At 39.3% G+C, this 20,614-nt stretch overlaps 1 protein-coding gene across 2 annotated transcripts in view; it reads right to left on the bottom strand.

Annotated features, from left to right (window-relative positions):
* The window catches only part of prex2 (phosphatidylinositol-3,4,5-trisphosphate-dependent Rac exchange factor 2), a 101,914-nt gene that overhangs the window by 20,233 nt on the left and 61,067 nt on the right, over positions 1-20,614 (bottom strand). For both annotated transcript variants that reach the window (XM_044104561.1, XM_044104560.1), the window contains exons 23-36: positions 18,797-18,958; positions 15,152-15,374; positions 14,859-15,066; positions 9,675-9,854; positions 9,073-9,167; positions 8,731-8,813; positions 8,059-8,149; positions 5,411-5,539; positions 4,584-4,625; positions 3,436-3,533; positions 3,194-3,340; positions 1,635-1,737; positions 1,192-1,335; positions 985-1,099 (exon numbers count right to left, since the gene is read on the bottom strand). In XM_044104561.1, coding sequence (XP_043960496.1) covers positions 985-1,099; positions 1,192-1,335; positions 1,635-1,737; positions 3,194-3,340; positions 3,436-3,533; positions 4,584-4,625; positions 5,411-5,539; positions 8,059-8,149; positions 8,731-8,813; positions 9,073-9,167; positions 9,675-9,854; positions 14,859-15,066; positions 15,152-15,374; positions 18,797-18,958 — 1,820 coding nt within the window. The remainder of the gene's footprint in view (positions 1-984; positions 1,100-1,191; positions 1,336-1,634; positions 1,738-3,193; positions 3,341-3,435; positions 3,534-4,583; positions 4,626-5,410; positions 5,540-8,058; positions 8,150-8,730; positions 8,814-9,072; positions 9,168-9,674; positions 9,855-14,858; positions 15,067-15,151; positions 15,375-18,796; positions 18,959-20,614) is intronic.

The raw sequence follows: 20,614 nt of genomic DNA, 5'->3' as shown, positions 1-20,614 counted from the left end.
TCCACAGAGTTCTTAACTTTCACTATTTCATATTTTTGTAATTCTGGGGTATAAAAGTGAGCGTTCTGTCACAGAACTGCTGTTAAAAATAATCAATAAAATATTCCGTGTCCTTGCTTTATTTGCTTTCCAAAACTATGCTCTGGGAAATGGGGCTCTCACTTCTAACCATTACAAATAAATTAAAAAACTATGAATAAATCAATCCTTGAAAATTAATATTTAGTTATGCCGAGATGGCACTGATGAAGCACACAACTGCCAAGACTATAAATCTTTTAAAGCCCCCAAAACCAACTGCGCTGAAAATGACAAAGCTAAATTATAAGGCAGACTGTGCTTATAATTTTAATTATCCACACAAGCTGCAGCAAATGTTAAACTTAAGACCAGCGTCCATCCTCTTAGGTGCTCATTAAGGGAACTAGCCTTAAGAGGAATGTCACATTTAATACAAGTTAGATAGCTCTCTAATATTTGTCTCTCTGCCTTGGAGTACAATTTCCCCCCTCACACAGCCCAGGAAGTTAAACAAATTAAAGTTCTTCTTCACATGTCTTTCTACTTCATCACATTTTCCACACCTGGCCAATCATGGGGAGTCTCGAGTGTGTCGAAAAGCAATGGGGTGTAAAGTGACTGAGTGCAGCAGTTGCACAGAGGTACTGCAGCAAACCTGGTGGCATGCTGTGCGCTGTCATCCAGCCACTGCCGCTCCTGCTGTGTGTGTGTTTACGGCCAATCGCAAAACATTCCCAACTGTGTTCCCCTCAGCCAATCGCCTTCTGGTGCTGCTGCTACTGAGCCCTGAGACTCAAACTCATTGGAAAGGAAGGACATCTTGATTTATATCATATCTAAGAAACTCTGCTGCATTACACAACATGAGCGAAGCAGTACAAATGTGTGCGTGTGTGTGTGTGTGTGCGTGTGCGTGTGCGTGCGTGCGTGCGTGCGTGTGTGTGTGTGTGTGCTATACTGTACCCGAGTCTTTTGTTGTACTGTTTGACCTTCTCCAACGAGGAAGAGTTAATTTGGGCCTGATATTCCTCCACCGACACATTGTCTCTGTAGTAATAACCCTCCATGCTCTCCAGAGCTAAACATGAGGAGACGCACAAGGAGGTTTTCAGTGTTCATAATTTTCTGCAAAGAAGCCTTTGTCCTTTTCCTAAAACTGACTCCTTTTACCTTGTGTAAAGAGTACTGGGTAGATTTTGACACCTCCTCCATTTTTTAGCCTGTAGGGCAAATGTGCGAAGTAGTAGCTCTCCAGGTAGAAGCAGACCCTCAGGGCCTGGCGAGTGCCCTCCACCTGGTAGGAGATGGGCATATCTGCCGGAAAACAAACAAACAAAAAAAGAGGCATGGTAAAGGTTAATAGGGGCAGCAGCAAGCACATGTCTTGGCCCCCCTTTTAAAACCATTTTTTAAAAAGCTGTTGAATACATGTATCTTTTATTGCATTAGCATAATCTCACATCAAAATTACTGTTTAAAATGCAACCAAAATATCATAGTTATGAGATCATGCTGCTGGGATTAAGGATTAAGTTACACTTTCTTCTTAAACAGAAGCACTTATAATTGAGGAGGGCCCTGTAACTTGAGGCCAAAACTAAAAGACTGCATACTTGCTACCACTGGTTCTCCTTCAAATTGTTGGAAGTAGAAGGTGACCTTCTCCAGATCAATCAGGGCCACCTGAGTGTCCTCCAGCATGGCCTGCTCATCACTCTGAGGAGGAAAAACAACAAACATGAGTTTATTCTTTTTACGGTAGTCTTTCATCAAACCTCACCAAATGATTTGCACAACAGGACTTTCTGCAAAAACATTTTTCATCAAATCAGATGGCAAGACATTGAATATAGGCTCATATATATATAAAAAAAAGAAAAAGCAACTACTGAAGTGAAGTATCTTAGTGAAGGAGACAGAATGTCAGTGATACACCCTGTCCATTGAACTCAACATATCAGTCCTGACAACGATCAGAGTGAGTGGCCAGACCCACCCTGACATTGCAACTATAAAGAATTTGGTATAGCTTAATGCAGGGAATATATCTTTTTTTTACACATATGTCTGTCTATCTGTCTCCGTCTTTGGTTTAGCTTGTTTGAATTTCTTTACATGACCCAATGAGTGAGAGGATGCGTTTCCTCCTCAGTGTCTCCTCATCAGGCAAAAGGAAGCACACATCTTCTTATGGCTACAGCAGCAGGAGCTCATATATTTCTGATTATAAGTCTCTGTTGTTCTTCCTGTCCCTATTGACCCCATCCAGAGAGCTGAACTGGCCAGCAGTGGAGGAGGATTAGGGGTCGTTATCTATAGGCACATTTCCCAGACAAAGACGCGTGACAGAAGCGTAACCACTGACCTGCCAAGTGATGCTTTGTTTTGGTGTAAATGCTTGCTTTAAACCTGATGTCACTGACTTTGATCACGTTATATTAATGTATATTTGCTGTATTCAGACAAATTTTAAGCTTTCTAGAATTTCAAATCTTCATACACTCAATGTGACAGGCGAGGACAGTGACGTCTTGCCCTTTTAGATTTCCCCTGGTCAACACCACAAGCACACAAGGCTGAACTATATCCTCAACATCCAATTAAGTTCTACAGAGTGCAGATAATGGCCTAATTTTTTTTTTTTTTGATTCAAGGCTGTTGGAGTAAAGATGCATGTAAAGGTAGTTGCACTGACACTGAACCTCTCAACATGACCTGACAGAAATTTTTCAGAAAGCAGTAAGGCTTACTTAGATTGACAGCAGGAACTGATGTGGATGCATCATAAAATCCCTTCAATTCCCTTTTCTGGTGGTTGTGTCTGTAGCTTGCAGTGTTATGACTAATGAGGAAGACCGTTTAAAATTTCAAACATAAAATTAAATTCTAGAGTTATTTGGTCCATCATTGTTACTCAGAAAGCAAAACAGATATTCTGGTTGAAATGTAATAAATAACCAGGAAATGCCACAAAACCACCATTCTAGTCATCAGAGATATTGCACGCAATCTAGTTCCAGAAGGATATGGATAATTAACCAAGAGGATATGCACAAACTGGTACATGACAAATCTAATTTAAGTAAAGGATTAGGACAGGTGCAATGTTTTCAAAAAACACAAGTCTGTTATTGCCTACAATTTGACTCCTGAACTGTTCCTGGCAGCTCACCAGATTGGGAGACAGGAGGGACTGGAAGTGAAACAGCAGGCCAGCACTGGCGATCTGCTCCAGCCACCGTCGGCTCGCCTCCTGGGCTTCCTGGAGTTCCTGAGGATCTGGAAAGTCCTGGTCCAGTTCTACTCCTACATTGTGGAACTAGTAAACAAACATCAAACAATAAGTAAGCTAGGGCAACCTGAAAGAGCAAATGCTTTTTTTATAAAACAGGATGTACTTTCAGTGTGACCCACCTGGTTCAGTACAGCCAACAGGTGCTCTGAGAATGCGCACACCACTGCAACTAAAGACTGACAAAACACCATATCTCGTCGCAACTGGATCTCAGAGTCTTGAGAGGGGAAACAACACAACGAAGTAAATCATCAAAAGCAAACGGAGAAAATTCTTCAGCTGTAGCGAGGGGGAGGTAAACAAAAAACAAAACCAAAAGATTTAAAATGGAAGTATTAAGTGACTGGGCCAAGGACTGACTGAGATAAGGACGCTAAAACCGCATCCTGAATACCCTGAGGTCAATAAATATTCTTATTCTACTGGAAATTCTTTCTGGAAAAATTTAAAACAAATGTTTTGTTTATTCATGTGGGAAATAATCAACAGCAATATTTTCTGACAGATAAAAAGTTAACACTAAACAAAACAAATTGTCCTGTAGTCCTTGAGATGTTCTTTAATTATGTTATGTGGAAGATGAAAACTTCCCAACTCGATTTGCTAAGGAGCTTGATTGCAGTTTATTGAAGTTTTCATGGAAGGAAGCACAAGAGTTTTATTAGCCAGTTTATTCACTACTAAACGTTTTAATTCTTGCCGTCCCCTTAATGAGAGCTAAGTAGAATCTACGGTTTAAATCTCACTAGTATTGGAAGTTGTTTATTGCAGCACTTCAACAATGCAAAACTGGGATCAATGGGGAAACCAGAAGCAAACATATTAAATGTGATGCAACAAATGAGCAAATGTTTAGGCTGCCACAAGTATCAATGACAAGATAAGACAACATTTAATTAAATTAAACAAAACGATTAATTTGGTGTCCTGTTATGATAATCAATTAGTAAATGTTAAGTCTAACTGGCTCATAAGAATAATGCAAAGCTTAACTAATTATAACACAGAAAATGTTTAAAGTTTTAAGGGCGAAGGCAAACATGGTTCTTCAGACTGAAAAGGTTGGTGATGCCTGTTCTAACCTCTGAGGATAATCTCCAACATTCATACTGCAGACACTTTTATAGCTGGAACCAATTTGAAATAAATCATTTGAACATAACCTCCACAACATGACAAGTTGAAGCTAAATCGAGCTAACAGCTAGCAAATGATTTAAAATGCACAAAATACTATGCTCAGTTTTAACAATGATGGCAGAACAAACCTGTATACTGCAGTAGAACCAAGAGCAGTCGTGTCTTCACCTCTGAAAACAAGAAGTGCAAGAAAATCAGTGAATTTTAATTGTTTACATTATTCCTGCTCAACAACTGGCTTATTTTACATATAGAAAACCAGAAGACAGGGAGGAGAAAAAGATAACAGTATAAATCCATATTTGTTCATAGTCATAGCCTTGTGCTACAAAGCGGGAAGCCACACTGATGAAAATACGAGTTTTGTGAGATGCATTAATAATAACTCTGTCTTTCTGTATTTCCTCAGTTGTGACCACCAGCTCACCTTTCCCAGGAGTGTCGAGTGGCAGGCTGTTAGTGCTTGGTACTGTTCCCACTGTAGGCTTGTACCACTTTGGTGTGTGGGGGTGGGTGTGTGTGTGTGTGTTCAGTCTGGGAATCAACAAAAACAAAACCACACACTCCTCTGGCAATAAAAAATACCCTTTCTAGGCAAAAATTAAAGGATCTCACCACAAACAGCTTTGCAATTCTCAGCAAGTTTTCAGTTTCAGCTCTGCGGTTCCAATTTATGAGTCCCAGGATGGTTATAGGTTTACATTTTAAAGTAAGCAGAGCCGTTACTAAGCGAAATAGTCTGGTATTTCAATTAATAAACAGGTGGGAGGTGGGGGGTACATTGAAGAATAGGCCAATTCGAAAAAACATTTTATTTAACGCCAGATTATTATTATTTTTTTTTGTCTTTTAAACACAGTGTGTGACTGCGTGCTTTCACGGCTTGAACATTGTGGATTTATAATTGGCCTTGTGCATGTGCCACGCTTTTGGAGCATCTCAGGTGAACACTGACCTTCTACATATTTAGAAATGATTTGTGTGAGCCCCTGAACACTGTTGGGAAGGTTCCATGGGTCCTGCTTGATGTGGAGGCGCAGCTTTTTGGCGCAGTTTACCCTGGGCTCCATCTCCTGCAGGAATTCTGGTGGAAAACAAACATAAATAATTATACTGACCCAACTCAATGGGTTTATCAGCTCAGAGGGACATTATAAATAGAAATAACATCTTAGCCTTACTGATAAGCCAGGAAAAGCAAGACAAAATTAAAACAACTTCCTCAGAATAAATCAAGTGTGAAAAACCAATATGATAAAAGCCAGATTATTAAGCAAAGAGTCTCAGGAAGGGATGCTGGATCAGATGAGGGGTTTTGCCACAGATACTTATATTTATGTCTCATTTTTCACAGAGCCACATGACTATGATTTGATCTAAACCATTAAACTTTAGCTCTGGCTGTATGTTTATGGTTCTGTTGGAAAATCTCATGGCCTGCACTGGGTTGTCATGTGTTGAGCTCCACTCACCTTCTTATCAGCTCTAACAATTAATTTATTTTGGATGGATAACAAAATGTAAAAACTGGAAAAAAAAAAAAATATATATAAATATATATATATATATATATATATATATATATATATATATATATATATATATATATATATATATATATATAAAAGACAATTAGTCGTGTCAATTAACATACAATTTTGCACAATTTGTGCAAAAAGGATCAGGTAGAAGATAAAATATCTTGTGTGTTATAGATGTTAAGTCTTCTCATACAAGTTAAATCCCAAAGTATTGCCGCATTCAAAGTGTAATTTTATCTTTTTTTGAAGAGAGATTTTGTGGTTCTAGACAAATTTTGTTTAGTAGGAACAGAAACAGCTCTTGTAAAAGACATAAAACAGATTGTAAAAGTAGCATTAGACTATTGTACAGAGAAAATTTTTTAGCACTCATAGTATTTTGCTTCTAGTAAAACTTTAGCCTCATCTGGCCAGAGGACATTTTTCCATCTGTTTGAGTCTCTCCTACATGTCTGGTGAGCTGCAAACTGCATCCCTCGTGGCTTTGTTTTTACAATGCCTTTTTTCTTCCCACACTTCCATAAAGCCCAAATCAATGGAGGCCATGACAAACAGTTGTCTGGTCAACAGACTCTTCCACCGGAGCTGTGAATTTCTGCAGCTCCTTCAGAGTTACCAAGGACCACTTGGCTCCTGCTTCGATTAGCAATTTATTTGGCAAACCTGTCAATTTAGTTGGACAGCAGTGTCTTAGGTTTGTAGTGGTGTCATAATCTTTTATTTTCAGATGATGGAGATTTTTAAAGACTGAATAACAATAGAGTTTTAAACCACATATCATCTTCTTTTCCACTTTTTAGTTAAATATTAAATCATAGTGGTCTGTCACATGAAACCCAAATAAAAAATATTGAAGCGTGATAGTACATGAGTTGAAAAACCCTTAAATCTACATAAGAGGCCAAAAATAAAGTTTACATAAAAAGAAACCAGCAAGATCTTACAATAAGCGTGCGTTTTTCTAGGGGGAAAAAGTGTGAGTTTGGATGCAGGAATCATGCACTTCTTAGATAATCATATTTGCTGTATTATCAACCGTAGGCATTACTAAAGCTGAGATGGATCAGCAATGATCAAGCCCTTATGTGCCTCCTGGAGCCAGGCGAACACAAACAGCTCTATTTTGTGTTTAAGCATATCTGCGCTCACTTGAGGACAGCTGGAGATGAGAGGGAAGCTGGTGCACCATTTTGGCCGAGGTGTCTGGAGGCTTGAATTATCCAAAACGTGCAAAAATAAATAGGCAAGCTGCTGTTTTGCATAAAGTACTCACCTCTGTGCACTAAGGGACACGCGAGGACACAAAGACTTAGTTGCAAGTGAGTTTTGCACAGTGGAATAGAAACAAATGCAAGACAAGACAATCTTTTGTTGCTTTGAAGAAGAAAAATTACTCACTGAGGAGCAAGCTTGCACTACACACACCCTCACACCAACACATTTTCTTTTGGTGTTTTATCTGACAAATGGGTCGAGCCATCTGAAGAAATTTTCAGGGATGATGAAAGAACGCTGTCAGCTAGATTGTATTTGTAGAAGGAAATGTAAAGGTTAAATTTAGCCTTTCCTTCCACATTTACTACATTTCCCTGTAAGAGATATGACCTAACAATCAACACCAAGGTGAAACACTGAGTGCTATCTCCACACTACAGACAGAAATGGAAATGAATGGAGAGAAAATGTTTAAAAATTATATTTTTTCTAAATGTTTATAATGGACCAACGATACTTGCTCCCATGTGTCTGGCTAGCATAACAGTACACAACAGGACGTCCCAGCCCCTGTGTATCCAGCTCCTGCTCTGTTTTAAGTCAATATTAGAATGGTGGTTTTGTGGCATTTCCTGGTTGAGAGCCTTTTATATCATCTTCCTCCTCTGAGACCCACATCAGGGGGTAACTCTTCCAAGAACTGTGGACACCGCAGTTGAAAATGTAGAAACTGACGGAGAAAAAGGCGGTCGCAAGTGCACAATGGAACAAAAGTTCTAAGATCAAAAGGTGTTCCAGAAATGGCTGAAAATAAAGCACAATGCTTGCATTTTTCTGGTGGTTTTACCTTGCAGCCCTCTTGCAGGCGTGAAGCACTTTGTCTGCTCGAATGCCCGCGCCACCCCCGCTCCTCTCAGCATGCTGGTGATTGAGTCCACCTGAAGAAAGCGCTTGGGTCAAACATAGAATACCTGATACAGTCTCCCACTGCGTCCAGATTGGAAAGTTTGAACAGGGGACCAAAAACATGAAAAATAAAAAAAGACCCCAGCTGCCCCCGCATAACCAACAGTTGCTTCCCCCTCCCCAAACCCAAACGAATTCACAGTTTGTGATGCTGGGGGGGAAACAAAGCTGGGGACTTTGCTCTATATGACAACATATTACAGGAAGCAGACAAAAAGAGCAGCACAGCTTTGTTCCTTTTCTTTTTCCACCAATGATAGAAATATCCTCATGCTCTGTTGTTGTAAAGGTCCCAGAAAATATCAAGGCTGTTCCATTTGCCCTTCTTGGGGCTACAATAAAACATCCCACTTTAGGTTTCAATAAACAGCTGACCTTTGAAAAAGGAGAAATGTTCACCATAGAAAACATAGAAATGCTAATTCCTGGAACTGTCTTGTTAATATTTTAATATCTTAGGTTAAGGAATACATCTGGACAACAAAATCATGCAACCTTGGGCCCTCTAGGTTTGCTAACATAATTTCACATTTAAGATGTTTAACTAACCCACCTGGCTAAACAGATGCTCTAGGAAGCTGTGTAGTTTCTTCTGCTTGTCATGGGACAGCCACACACTAGATGGCATTTCATCTCCTGCAGAAATGCAAATACAATCAACCATTTGGATCACATCAGTCTTTCCTTCACAATACAGAAAAAAATATGTCCTTGTTGTCTCGGGGTTTTTTTTACATTTTCTAAAAGATGTAGAAATTCTGAACCATCACAAAGGACGACTTTACTCCTATCAAAATTCTGATTAGTCTATTGCAAATACAAGATCTTAACTTCCTAAACACACTTCATGAAAGATATATAAATGGTTTGTGTTTGTTCTGTGATGTTTGTGCACCTGAATCCATGTCATCACTGTGAACATAGGAGCTGCAGTGACTGCTGCAGATGCTGCTGAAGGAGGCAATTGAGTTCCTGTTGCTGTTGCAGTCACTGATGAAAAACAAGAACAGAATATTATTGGGACTGGGGTAAAAGGTATGCGATATAAACCTAAGCAAAGCATGACTTGGCATAGAATACGTATCTTAACTCATCTTAAATACGTTTGCATGTTTTGTTTAGCTAAGCTTATCCTAACAACTTAAATTATCTTACCTCAATTTAGCTTAACTATCTTACATCAAATTAACTTAATTTACTTTGATGTAACATAATTTTACTTTAGCTCTGCTCCACTTTGACCCCAACAGCTTAATTTATAATAGCTTAGCTCAACTTACCATTGTTAAACTCATCTTAATTTAGCCTAGTTCTGGGTAGCTCAAATTGAGCTAAATTTAGGTACATTAGGTCAAATTTGTTCAAAAAATGGATTTGATCCAATGCATTCGGAAAACATTAAGTCATGCATTATTGTTCTAGTTTGAATACATTTATTACAAAGCACAAGTTACTAAAAGCAGTTTAGCTGTTATGTGACCGTCTGTCTCTTGTTACCTATACGAGTCTCTGTTGCTGATGGTGTCATGTCCAGAGTCCTCTTGCTCGTCTCCTGTCACATTGAAACACACCTTCTTCCCATTCCTCTCTGCCTTCTCCCCTTCACTCTCTGCAGAGATGTAGCTCTCTGGGTGTCTCACCTCTGATGCTGCAGGATATGTGATGGAGGATAGAAGGCTGATGTAGACCGAGAGAAAAGCATGGGGAAAAAGTGAAGAAGAATTACACAAAACACAAGATATCCATCCATTTTCTAACACCCCTGTCCCTTAGAGGGGTCAAGCTAACGTTCCGGGTGTGAGGGGGGGCTCACCCTGGACAGGTTGCCAGTCTGTCGCAGGGCAACACAGAAACAGATAGGACACACAACCATGCACATGCACAGGTAGGGAGAATTTAGAGAGACCAATTAACCTAACAGTCATGTTTTTGGACTGTGGGAGGAAGCTGGAGAACCCAGAGAGAACCCACGCGCGCACAGAAAGAACACGCAAACTCCATGCAGAAAGACCCCAGCCTGGGAATTGAACCTAGGACCTTCTTGCTGCAAGGCAACAGCTCTACAAACTGCGCCACTGTGCAGCCCGGCAAAACACAAGATAGAAAGATCAAAATAATAAAGTTAATACAATCGTCTGGTGGGTTGTCGATGCAGTGTTTTCAGTATGCAGCAGACGCCACTCATGTCTGGGGCTCCAATAGCGGACTGTGTGGGCCAAACAAAACCCTGGTATGTTTCAATTTGGCACCGGCACAAAATCTTAAGATGCTCAGAGGCCCCAATTGTATTTAAAGATTCAAATATCATGTAAGGGGCAGCTGTATCAACATGCTGTGACGTGGATGCAGAGATCAGTTCCCCTCTCTGTGCTGCCACTTTTATTCTGTCCTGTTAGCTGTCTATCAGAGGGGCAGGAAGAGGATGGACAGGATATTTTCACAGTTGCAACAACACATGGTGGTGTTTAAAGCCATATCCCAATAAATGCTAGGCTTGTACTTTTTTGATCTCCCCCCCCCACGCATTTGCTCTGACACGCGATGTCTGTTTATATTTCGGACTCGTTTCAGTTTGAGCCTGCCTACATTTTCCATTACGTCATTCCATCGGCCTCCAAGACATTTCAAAGTGGAAGCGTTGGAGAGGGACCGCGTTAGTCTGTTCTTCATCAAAATGAACATAGCTTCCTCACGCCAGCCAAACATCTCCTCAACTCTACCCTCTCCCTCTCCCTCCCAGCTGACCTCCTTTCTATTCATTTGCATGCCGACAAGGCAGCAAAGATGCCCTCATTACAGTTTGGTCCAGAATCTACCATAATGCCTCTAAAAAACAAAGTGGCATTCCATCGCCATAGAGAGGCCCTGCTAGATCTGTGATTGGCTGCTCATTACTAAAGAAGTGAAGCCATTATGGCCACTGGGGGACATGGCAGAATAACAATACATGAATCAGAGATGGTGGCCTAAAGGCTCAAATGCAGGGAAGCTATGACCAAGAGAATGAAAGCAGGCAAAACAAAACAAAAAAAAAGCATACTTCAATGCAACTACTAAATTATGGCACATTTGGTTATCCATAATATGCATTATTAACCTCCATCTGTAAAAGGAAATTCTGACAGAAAGAAAAAGGAAGCCAGGCAAGAAGTCCAGATGAAATTTACACCCAAAGATTGAAGAACATGGGCATCAATGCAAACACCAATGACAATCCAGAACAAAAATAACAACCATATCTGCAGCTAAATTTTGAGTTCCTAAAGATTTCTTAAGTGGGAAAGAGAAAATCCGGAGAATTGTTATCTGAAAGCAGCAGCTCTGAGACCTAACAATCTGGCACCCAACAGAGAGACTGGATTTTACCACTAAGGAGAACGTAGTGGTGAAATACAAGAGCTGCGTCATTACATTTGAAGGCAATTAAGTGACTGCAAGTTTCTCTTTTAAAAAAAATCTAATGTACGTATTCCTTTAAGTAAAGTTTCATAGAAGAAAGAAATCCATTATGCTTCCTCGGCGACTGTGAGTAGGAGGCTTCAAGATGGAGAAGTTATATAATGTCTCTCCTGACATGGCTCTCCTGACATGACTCTCATGTCAGGAGAGTGTTTTAAAATGGCTTACCCGCTTTAAAAACAATGGAAAAACCAACTATAAACTTTTTATGTTTTATATTTTCCTAATTTTTATGTTTTCTGGCTCTAAAATACAACCATATATCCACTTTAATATAGATTCAGGTGAATCACTCCAAGATCCCTGCAGCTTTAAATCACTGCCAGGTGCTGCTCAATGTGCAACCCAAGAACAAAGTTATGGAAATAGAAGGGCAATGTAAGGAGATTTGTTATTCAGACTTGGAAGGGAGGAAGTCCTGATAAGACAAACGTCATCGAGTGTGTCCTCTCGCAGCTGTGACCCCTGTCTCTGAGGCATAGAAACAAAAGGTCACAGGTCTCTGCCTAAAAATGGATTCCTCGAAAGTCTGCCAAGAAGTTATGCAACGCCAAACTGTGTCCAAAGTGCAATCTTTCCCTAAATTATATGGATATTTATACTCTGCCGTGAATATACAGCAGACTTCCTTTGTTGGCATTCAGAACGGAAGAAGGATACGTTCAACATAAAATAGCCACTTCAGGGTTTCATTATATTCATAGAATAGAACCTCTGAGAGATTTTCCCATCAAGCTTAAAAAAAGGAGGAGGCTAAAAAAAGTGAACAAAATCCCAGCTTATGAAGATAGCAAACAAACATGAAGGAGACCTCAGAAGGGTAGAACCAGAGCATGAGAAGTATTAGTAATGATCCTTGGCCTGCCAGCGGACAGTCTAATATACAAATCAATCTAAAGAAGTGTTAAGGAAGGTTTAGCAGTCCCACAGAGGTCAAAAAGATGCAGCCAGACTGCAACCAGCAACAAGCCAAATTAGTTTCTGCGTTGAAAACCCTCGTGCCCATTCTCACATCCTCCTACCCTTAACAAGCTCCTTCTCTGTAGTCTGCATGTCGACAGCTCACGGTAAAGGTCATTATCGCTTCGCTAGACGCTTCCTGGACTCTTCGGAGTGTGCAAAGATGCCGGCGAGCTAATTGGCAGTGACAGGAGCATGACAGAATTTATCTTGACTCAGACATTAAAACCCTGCTGAGGACGCTGCTCATCATTTACGACGCGAGCTGACAGTTCCGCTTCATCGGGCAACTTTTAATCTCATTCACTAAATTAAGAGGAGACTATTAATGACTAAATCAATGGAATGATTACCTGAAGATTCATAGCAGGCTTAAACAATCACAAAGCTGTCTGCAAGCAATTATTAACTGTTGTGCAGGTAAGTTTTATTGATGCCTTGGCGGAGAGAAGCTTTTACAGAGGAGGGTCTGACTCTATACAACACCCGCCTTTCTTTGTAGAAATTTTATTTCTTGTTCAGTGGAGCTTTCTACTGCAGAACAGTGAAACCTGCATCCATACCCAATTTACAAGGGTCTTCAGTTATTTTCTTCACATAATTAACGAGCTAAGAACAGCTTAAGATAAGTGGCATAACTTGTGTTCATGTTGAATGAACAGATTTTGGCTGATTTAATAAAAAACATATTCCTATGGGTCATTCAATAACTTTAGCCCCGAAGGTAAGTTAGCCGTCATGGTTAAATACTTTACAACAGAAATAAACATCTCTGCAGTCGAAGTCTCCAGAGGGATTTTGTCGCCTCATAAAATCTGGCCTGAACTTTAAGACGTATTAAAGGTTGCAATATCACAACCTTTAATAAGTTGTATTAAAGATATTAATACGTCTAATAATTAGTCGGATTTAGTGGTGAACCTGAACCATCCTTGTTCTATGAGGCAAACAAAATGCCTTAACTGCTGGGTTAAAGAACGAAGCTCGTTCAATTAGAGACAGAAGAAATTAATGTTTTCTATGTTTTCAAATGGTTTAATTTAAATGATCTAAGTTGTTCTTGCAATGTGTCCTACACATCTACCTCATTCAATTCCTTTCTTACAATTCATTTATCTGGAAGGCTTTTTAAGTAAAATAAATAATAATAATAAAAAAAGGCAGTAAATAAAGTGGTTTGATCTGACACACATTGCCAATTTAGTATTTGATATGCAGCACATTCATACTGCTTGTACTTATGCACATTTTCTCACACTACAATCCTAAAGTTTATTGCATTTTAACCGGCCCACACAAAGTATTGCGTAAATGTAATGTAGAAGAAAAATTATACTTTGATTTAAAATCCTGCCATGATTGTCCTTTTATGTACCTGCCAACTTTACACATCTGGAAAATTCAAACTTTTCCCTCATCCTGCTCGGCAAAATACCTCTGGCTTTGCCAAATGAAAGGTAGAAAGTCTGTGATTTTCAGTTTCACCTAGCAACTGGACACCACTGGTAACCTTAAGAGGTTTTCAGGACTGCTCATTATTTAGCTCCATCCATTCTTCCCATCAACTCCGAGCAGCTAATGGAAAGCATTCCCACAACATAATGCAGCCACCACTATATTTTACTATAGCACTGTGCCCGGGGTGCATATAAACCAAAAAAATCGATTATAGGTCTCATCTGACCAGATAGCCTCCTTTCACATGGTTGCTGTGTTCTCTAAATGACTTATGGCAATCTGCAAATTATGCTTATTTTGGCTTTCTTCTTTCCATAAAGATCAGGATTGAGCAGTACATGACTAATAGTTGTCTTGTTGACAGATTATCCAAAAAGAGCTGTGAATCTCTGCAGAATTGCCAGGGGCTGCTTCTCGGATTGCTGCTCTGCTTATCCAGGTTTGAATATTTCACTCTTCAGTGAGAAATTCAAAGCTGGTATTTTAAAACGCAACCCTGTTTGCTGGGTTCCTTGGTGATTATGATGCTTTTTGCTCTTTAATGTTTTCTAGCCAACCTCTGAAGCCTTCACAGTAGAGTTCATGCTGTAAATAAATTGCAAACATGAATTTTATTTACATTTGCATAACTTCTCAAAGCAGCTACTGTAGGTCTGTTAGACTTTATGGGTATCAGAGTGAAGTGGACAGAATACAAATGTACTCCATGCTTTTCTCTGTTTTTGTTAATAAAAAATGCTAACACTAACCTTCTCCATCACAAACATGCAGTACTTTGTTTCTAAAGTACTTAAAGCTACTTACTCGTGAATATGGGCTCCGTGTGTCTCCATTTCCTTGACCGCAGCGGTGAGTTTATAAAGTAGTTTTTGATATGCGTCCAAGGTGAGCAGGTCTTCTTCTCGGAGCAGAAAACGAAGTCCATGTCCCTCCGTCCGACCCAGACTGTGACTGGACGGGGCAGCCATAGTAGTGATTATGTATTGGGCATTCACCATGGGGTTCAGCTTACCTGTACACAAACCCCTCTCATCAGTAAAACCCTCTCAGCTAGATGAATAAAGAAATAAAATGCCCATGCTTTGCACTATCCTCACCACTCTCTCCAGCGGTGCTTGCACTCTTCTCCAAAGAGTTCTTCCTGCTGTCCAGCTGCACACCAAATGCACTGCCCAGAGAGGTTGTGGTCTTGGGGTAGGAGACCTCCATCACATTGATGTGGCAGTTCGTGGGACAGAAGTCGCTGCTGTGGAGAGGTGAGACTTTGGCTTTGGCCTGCTTGAAGGTGGGCCACGCTCTATTCTTCAGTACCCGAGAAAACTGCATCATAGTAAAGGAGAGATCCAGCCAGATGAGGAGTTTATACTTGTTCTCATCCAGGGTCTCTAAGGTTTCACAAACTAAAATTTAAGGTTTTTAAAGGACTTTTAAAGACCATTATGAATGAAATTTAAGACAAGTGCGACATTAGAAATGTACAAAATATTTTGTATTGTAGTAGTGACAAGGATCTTTGCCCAAAATGCACATAGCATCCTAAGAGTGAGCAACAGAAGTGAGTCAGTGGCGAAGATGAATGTTGTCCAGTCAACTTGCGATAAATTTACACTTTTCCACAGCAAGCACAAGAAAATGACAGCTAGCAAGCTAGCCTTCTCTTGCTACTATATTCTTGCTAATGTTACTCTAGCATTACCTACAATCCCCTCAATTCACAGAATGGAACGAAGATGTCTTCATGGATTTCAAAAATTTGTTTGACAGAAAAGAGAAAAACAAATTATATATAATAAGATTGAACAGTCCTGCCATGACAAAATTTAAGACCCGCGATTAGCTCATTTAAAGTTAACTTTCTTTTATAGGAAAGAAAGACATTTTAAGGTTTTAATTTGAGATACATGGATTTTAAACTTTTTAAGGATGGGCAGACAGCCCTGTAATAACTTCCAGGTGGGTTGCATTTGTAATCAAAGTTTTTCAAAGCATGGAAACATTTTAAGAAGATGTAACCTTGTATTGCTTAGCTGATGTGAAGTATCGAAAGATTACATGTAAAAAAACAACAGAGCATCTGTTAACTAAATGCTGCATTGTCCTTTACTTATCTGAGAGTTGGCTCTGGAATAAAAGCAAAAACATGCATTTCAGTATTCTCTCTGTTTTACGTGGCAACTCAAATATTTAAAGCAAATCAAAGATTTAAAACAGGCTCCTAAGATTGCCATTGCTCATACATGTGGAAAAATCTCCAGACCCCGACACAACCCCTTTATTGTTTAGACCAACGTAAACGGAGCTGAAATGGTGCACAGCCGCTCGTGTCATCGTGTTGTAATTGCGACTTTTCATGTTTGACTTCAGCGAGCTCCGGAATGTGAGTTCATGTTTCAAATGTGCTGCTGAAGAGCTGCAGATTTCTGTTTTCCAGAGTAAATGTCAAACATGTTTTCTACTGAAAGACATGTCTTTGCAACAAAACACAGATCAATCTTCCACACGTGGATCCTGTGAACGCAGCTTATTAGGAGCCAAATATTCTTCAGAAGGGACCAACAATCAAGATTTGTGCGGGAGCATTTGACAACAGCCAGAAAGAAAGAAAACTTCTGAAAAATGATAGGAAATTTAATATCTATGAAAAACACAGTGCATAGGGAGTTGGAAGGTCGTCCTGGATCCACTCAAATTGTTTGTACTTTTCCCTGAACTCCATCACAGCGCCAACATGCCGCCTTGTGTATTTATAGCAGATGTTTAGGAACACTGGATTATTTTTTTAAGCATTCTTTGGAGAAAGAGATTCCCAATTATATCATATTACACTGCATCTGTTAAATAAGGAACAAAACAAAGCGTTTCTTTTCAGTTCTTGTTAGTTTAGTTATAAAGGATGGAGGAGAGGAGTTCCCGTAACATCTGTCATTTTATTATTCATTTAATTTTTATCTGGGATTAGAACTGAATTGAATGTGGAGATGTAAGTTTCATAGCACAAGTCAAAAATCTCTCCTTCTGATCACTTTCTGCTCTATCTTCTTGTCCTTCTAAGCTCTAATCATTCCCTACCTTCACACTTCTCACTCCATCTCTCTCCGGAGGTCTGAGGAGGAACATTCTGCAACAGAAGGGGATCTTACACAACTGGATGTCCTGGCTGTGACTTTGCAAAGATATTTATAAGTGGTAATTAATCCAAGACCTCTGTCTAATGTCGAGTCAGTCTGTTCTTTTTTCTCACGCACACTTGCATGCATTGCCTATGGAGGAATGTGTGCAGATGTTAAAGAGAACTGACAAAACATTTCAACTTTTCATCTCAACTTTGGTTTACATAGTCCTGGTTCTGGTTCTGGTAAATGTCGTGTTCTGGAAAAGTTTTGCTATTTTATCATCGTTTTCTGGCAATTTACAATATTCATTTGGTCATGTTACAAGCACAACCATAAAATGTCATGTACATTTTATGTGATTTACCAGCTAAAGTAGTACATCATCATGAAGTGGGGCAAAAAATACAAGTTTTCAAGGTTTTTTGCAAATAAAAATAAATAATGCATGTGTTGTGCACAGCTGTATTTATACTTCATTGCAAGCGTTTATATTTGACATTTCGTTTTTACAAAATAGCTCAAGGACAGTCTATTTGAATACAGAGAATCTTCAAACAGCAATTTTCACTGGGATTTTTGCTGGGTTTGGACTTTGGGATATTCTGATACATATATGTGCTTTAATCTAAAGAATGCTTTAAGTTAAGTGTCGTCATTATGCTAAAATATAAGCCTCACATCCTACATATGAGCTTTAAGTCTTTTGCAACCTCTGACAAGCTTTCCTCTTGGATTTGGTTTTATCCATCTTCCATTCACAGCATAATGCTGCCAGGCCCATTTCTTATGGTGGAGATGCCGTGTTCAGTGTGATGTGTAGCGTGTTTCACAACATACTCTAGCCCAACCTAAACAGAGTTCAGGTAGACTCCTGGGATTTGATTTATTTCTCTATTAATTACAGTCAAATTCTAAGGAAAAACCAAATGTTCAAACTTTATTGGTATGTAACCTAACTGCTACTCACTCCTTCATATTGGCCTACGACATTCATTAATAAAACAATAGAAAAAGGCCATTCTTACATCATGATATTACCATCATCAGGTTTTATTGTGGGGATGGTGCATCAATGTTTCACTAGTCATAAAACTTTGCATGTAAGCTGAATTTTAGTCTCTTTGACCAGAGAGCCTCTTCGCTCCCAGATTTGGTGTTTCCCCCACATGGTTTATGGAAAAATACAAACTAAACCTCTTATGGTTTTAGAACAGAACTTGCCACTCATCCACCTCACAATCTATACATTCTGTCTCTAAAGATCCCAGTTGCTTTGCTTTTTTCATCATATTTTACATGACTGTTGTCTTTTTGAATTCTCTTGTAAAGCTTTCATTTCCTATTGTATTTCTGTTATGTCAACATCACAGGGATATTGTAAGGTAAACTGTTTCTGCCAGATATTTTTTAAAAAGGAGAGAAGGTTTTTTGCTCAAACAATACCAATTTATTCTATTATTATAAAACAGAATTTCAGACAGACATATTATTCAAACTTACATTTCTTTTCCCCTGTTGTCTGAGAATCAATGGAATAAAGTAATATGGTGCTTCCTTTTTAAAATTTGTCTGCAACATCAGTGAATCTTAGGGCCATTAGGTTCAAATCATTATTTTGCATTGTTGTACCTTTCTGTAGTTGGTGATGCGCCGGTTGATGTGCTCCACCCTCTCGCCGCACATCGCATTGAAGCGTACCTGCAAGTCGTCGGGTATCACGTCACAGCTGGAGCTCAACCTGCTGCACATCTGCAGCAGTGTGTCGTCATTACGCGCCAGTGCCTCCAGGATCTGCTCGCAAACAAGGGCAAACAGAGACAGCGATGATGAATTGATATGAGAAAATCATACGAATGGCGCATGAATAAAAACCCAGTCTTATTTCTCTGCAGAATTTCATGAGCAGCTAAACTGGAATGAATAAAGTTCCCACGTTCCATAAATTCATGAAGATACACCCAGATTGTTCAGATCAAAAAGGCGATACTTGGAGAAAAGCAGGGGTGAAAAAAGCAGCTGCAGGAAGAGACTGAAGTAGAGTTACCCGCATTAAACACAGCACCCAAATCTCCAAGGATGATACAGGATGCTGCAGCAGATGTTTGTAATAATACTAAAATTACTTTCACTTTGCAGCAATGGGAAAGGCCTATACAATTAACTTTAAGGCTTTAAGTACTTTATAGTATACTATTTGGCAGGGTTGTTTTTGGAATGGGTTTCTTATTTAGAAAAACACTTTACAGTAAAGACAATATGCTATAACTCTAAATCCAGCTTCGGGCATATTCTCACATGTGTTCTGAAATTATTTACTATAAGAGAGATGCCGTTCCTTATAAGATCTGGCAGAAAGATCCTGCAAAGGGTATTTTTCACTTGAGCAGGCATCGCATCTCCATGTCTGAGTGGATCTGCTATCCTCCCTGTGCCTTAAATCAATAATGATCATTCTGCGAACATAACTGCTGGGACGTAATAGACGTGCTCTTAAACTAAGCGGGAAATGAAATAACTAAAATGCGGCTGTCGGTTTTAATTTGCTGCAAGACCTTGTGAGAAAAGCTGGGGGTTTTAAGTATGCAGAAGTAGCTCACAGGCATTTTTTTTTTTTTACACAATGCAATGTTTTTCATTTAAAATCTGAGCCACTGCAATGCTCATTTGTGCTATCAGAGCATTACAGATTAAAACTAAATGTTTAATCATTTTTAATTCAAATTACAAAACAGTGTATCCATTTCATGCACAAAAATTAGATAGTTTTAGAGTTCCTATTTGAATATTTATGTTTATTTATAAACATTATCGTCAAAAAAAGTCAAAATTGCTTGTTTCTCCCCTGCCCCCATTTGTTTCTGTTCATGCAAAAAGCCAATAAGAATATACAGAGGACAGAAAAATATTACACACTTTTTAGCAGCCAATGGGGACAATTTACCAGGACATCAAAGGGTCACATTGACAAACATGGAGCAAAGAACAGGCAAAATGAGCTGTGTTTGCCTTCGGTCCATTTCATTGTATTTCACACAGATTTACCTTTTATAGAGCCAGTCACAACCAATAAGGATTAGTAAAATGAGATTTGGAACTGGCAGGATCTGGCTGCTTCCTTCCTGTTAAGTCAGACTAAAGCAGCAAGCCTTGTGTTTGATTTTTCTCATAAATTATTACCTTGGCTAAGGTAAGAGGAGCCCCACCACTGCAGCAAACAAATTGTAAAAAAAAAAATAAAAAGTCAACTTGAAGGGCGAATCATTTGGAAGCTTTTTGCTGCCAATTTTATATGCTTTAAAGTTTCTACATACATCTGTCCAAGCTTCTTGTTTCTGTTCATCCCAATTGAGCTTATTCCCTACAAACCTTTCAGCTTTAAGCAGAACTGATTTATGGCTTCCTGCATGCATGTTCAGGCTTCAGGTTACATTTCTGGAGGCAACAGCT

Source organism: Gambusia affinis, linkage group LG21, assembly GCF_019740435.1.
Source record: "Gambusia affinis linkage group LG21, SWU_Gaff_1.0, whole genome shotgun sequence".
In the NCBI taxonomy this organism is placed as follows: Eukaryota; Metazoa; Chordata; class Actinopteri; order Cyprinodontiformes; family Poeciliidae; genus Gambusia; species Gambusia affinis.
The sequence above is the reverse complement of the archived record's forward strand: the minus strand, read 5'-3'. Positions and strand labels throughout refer to the sequence as shown.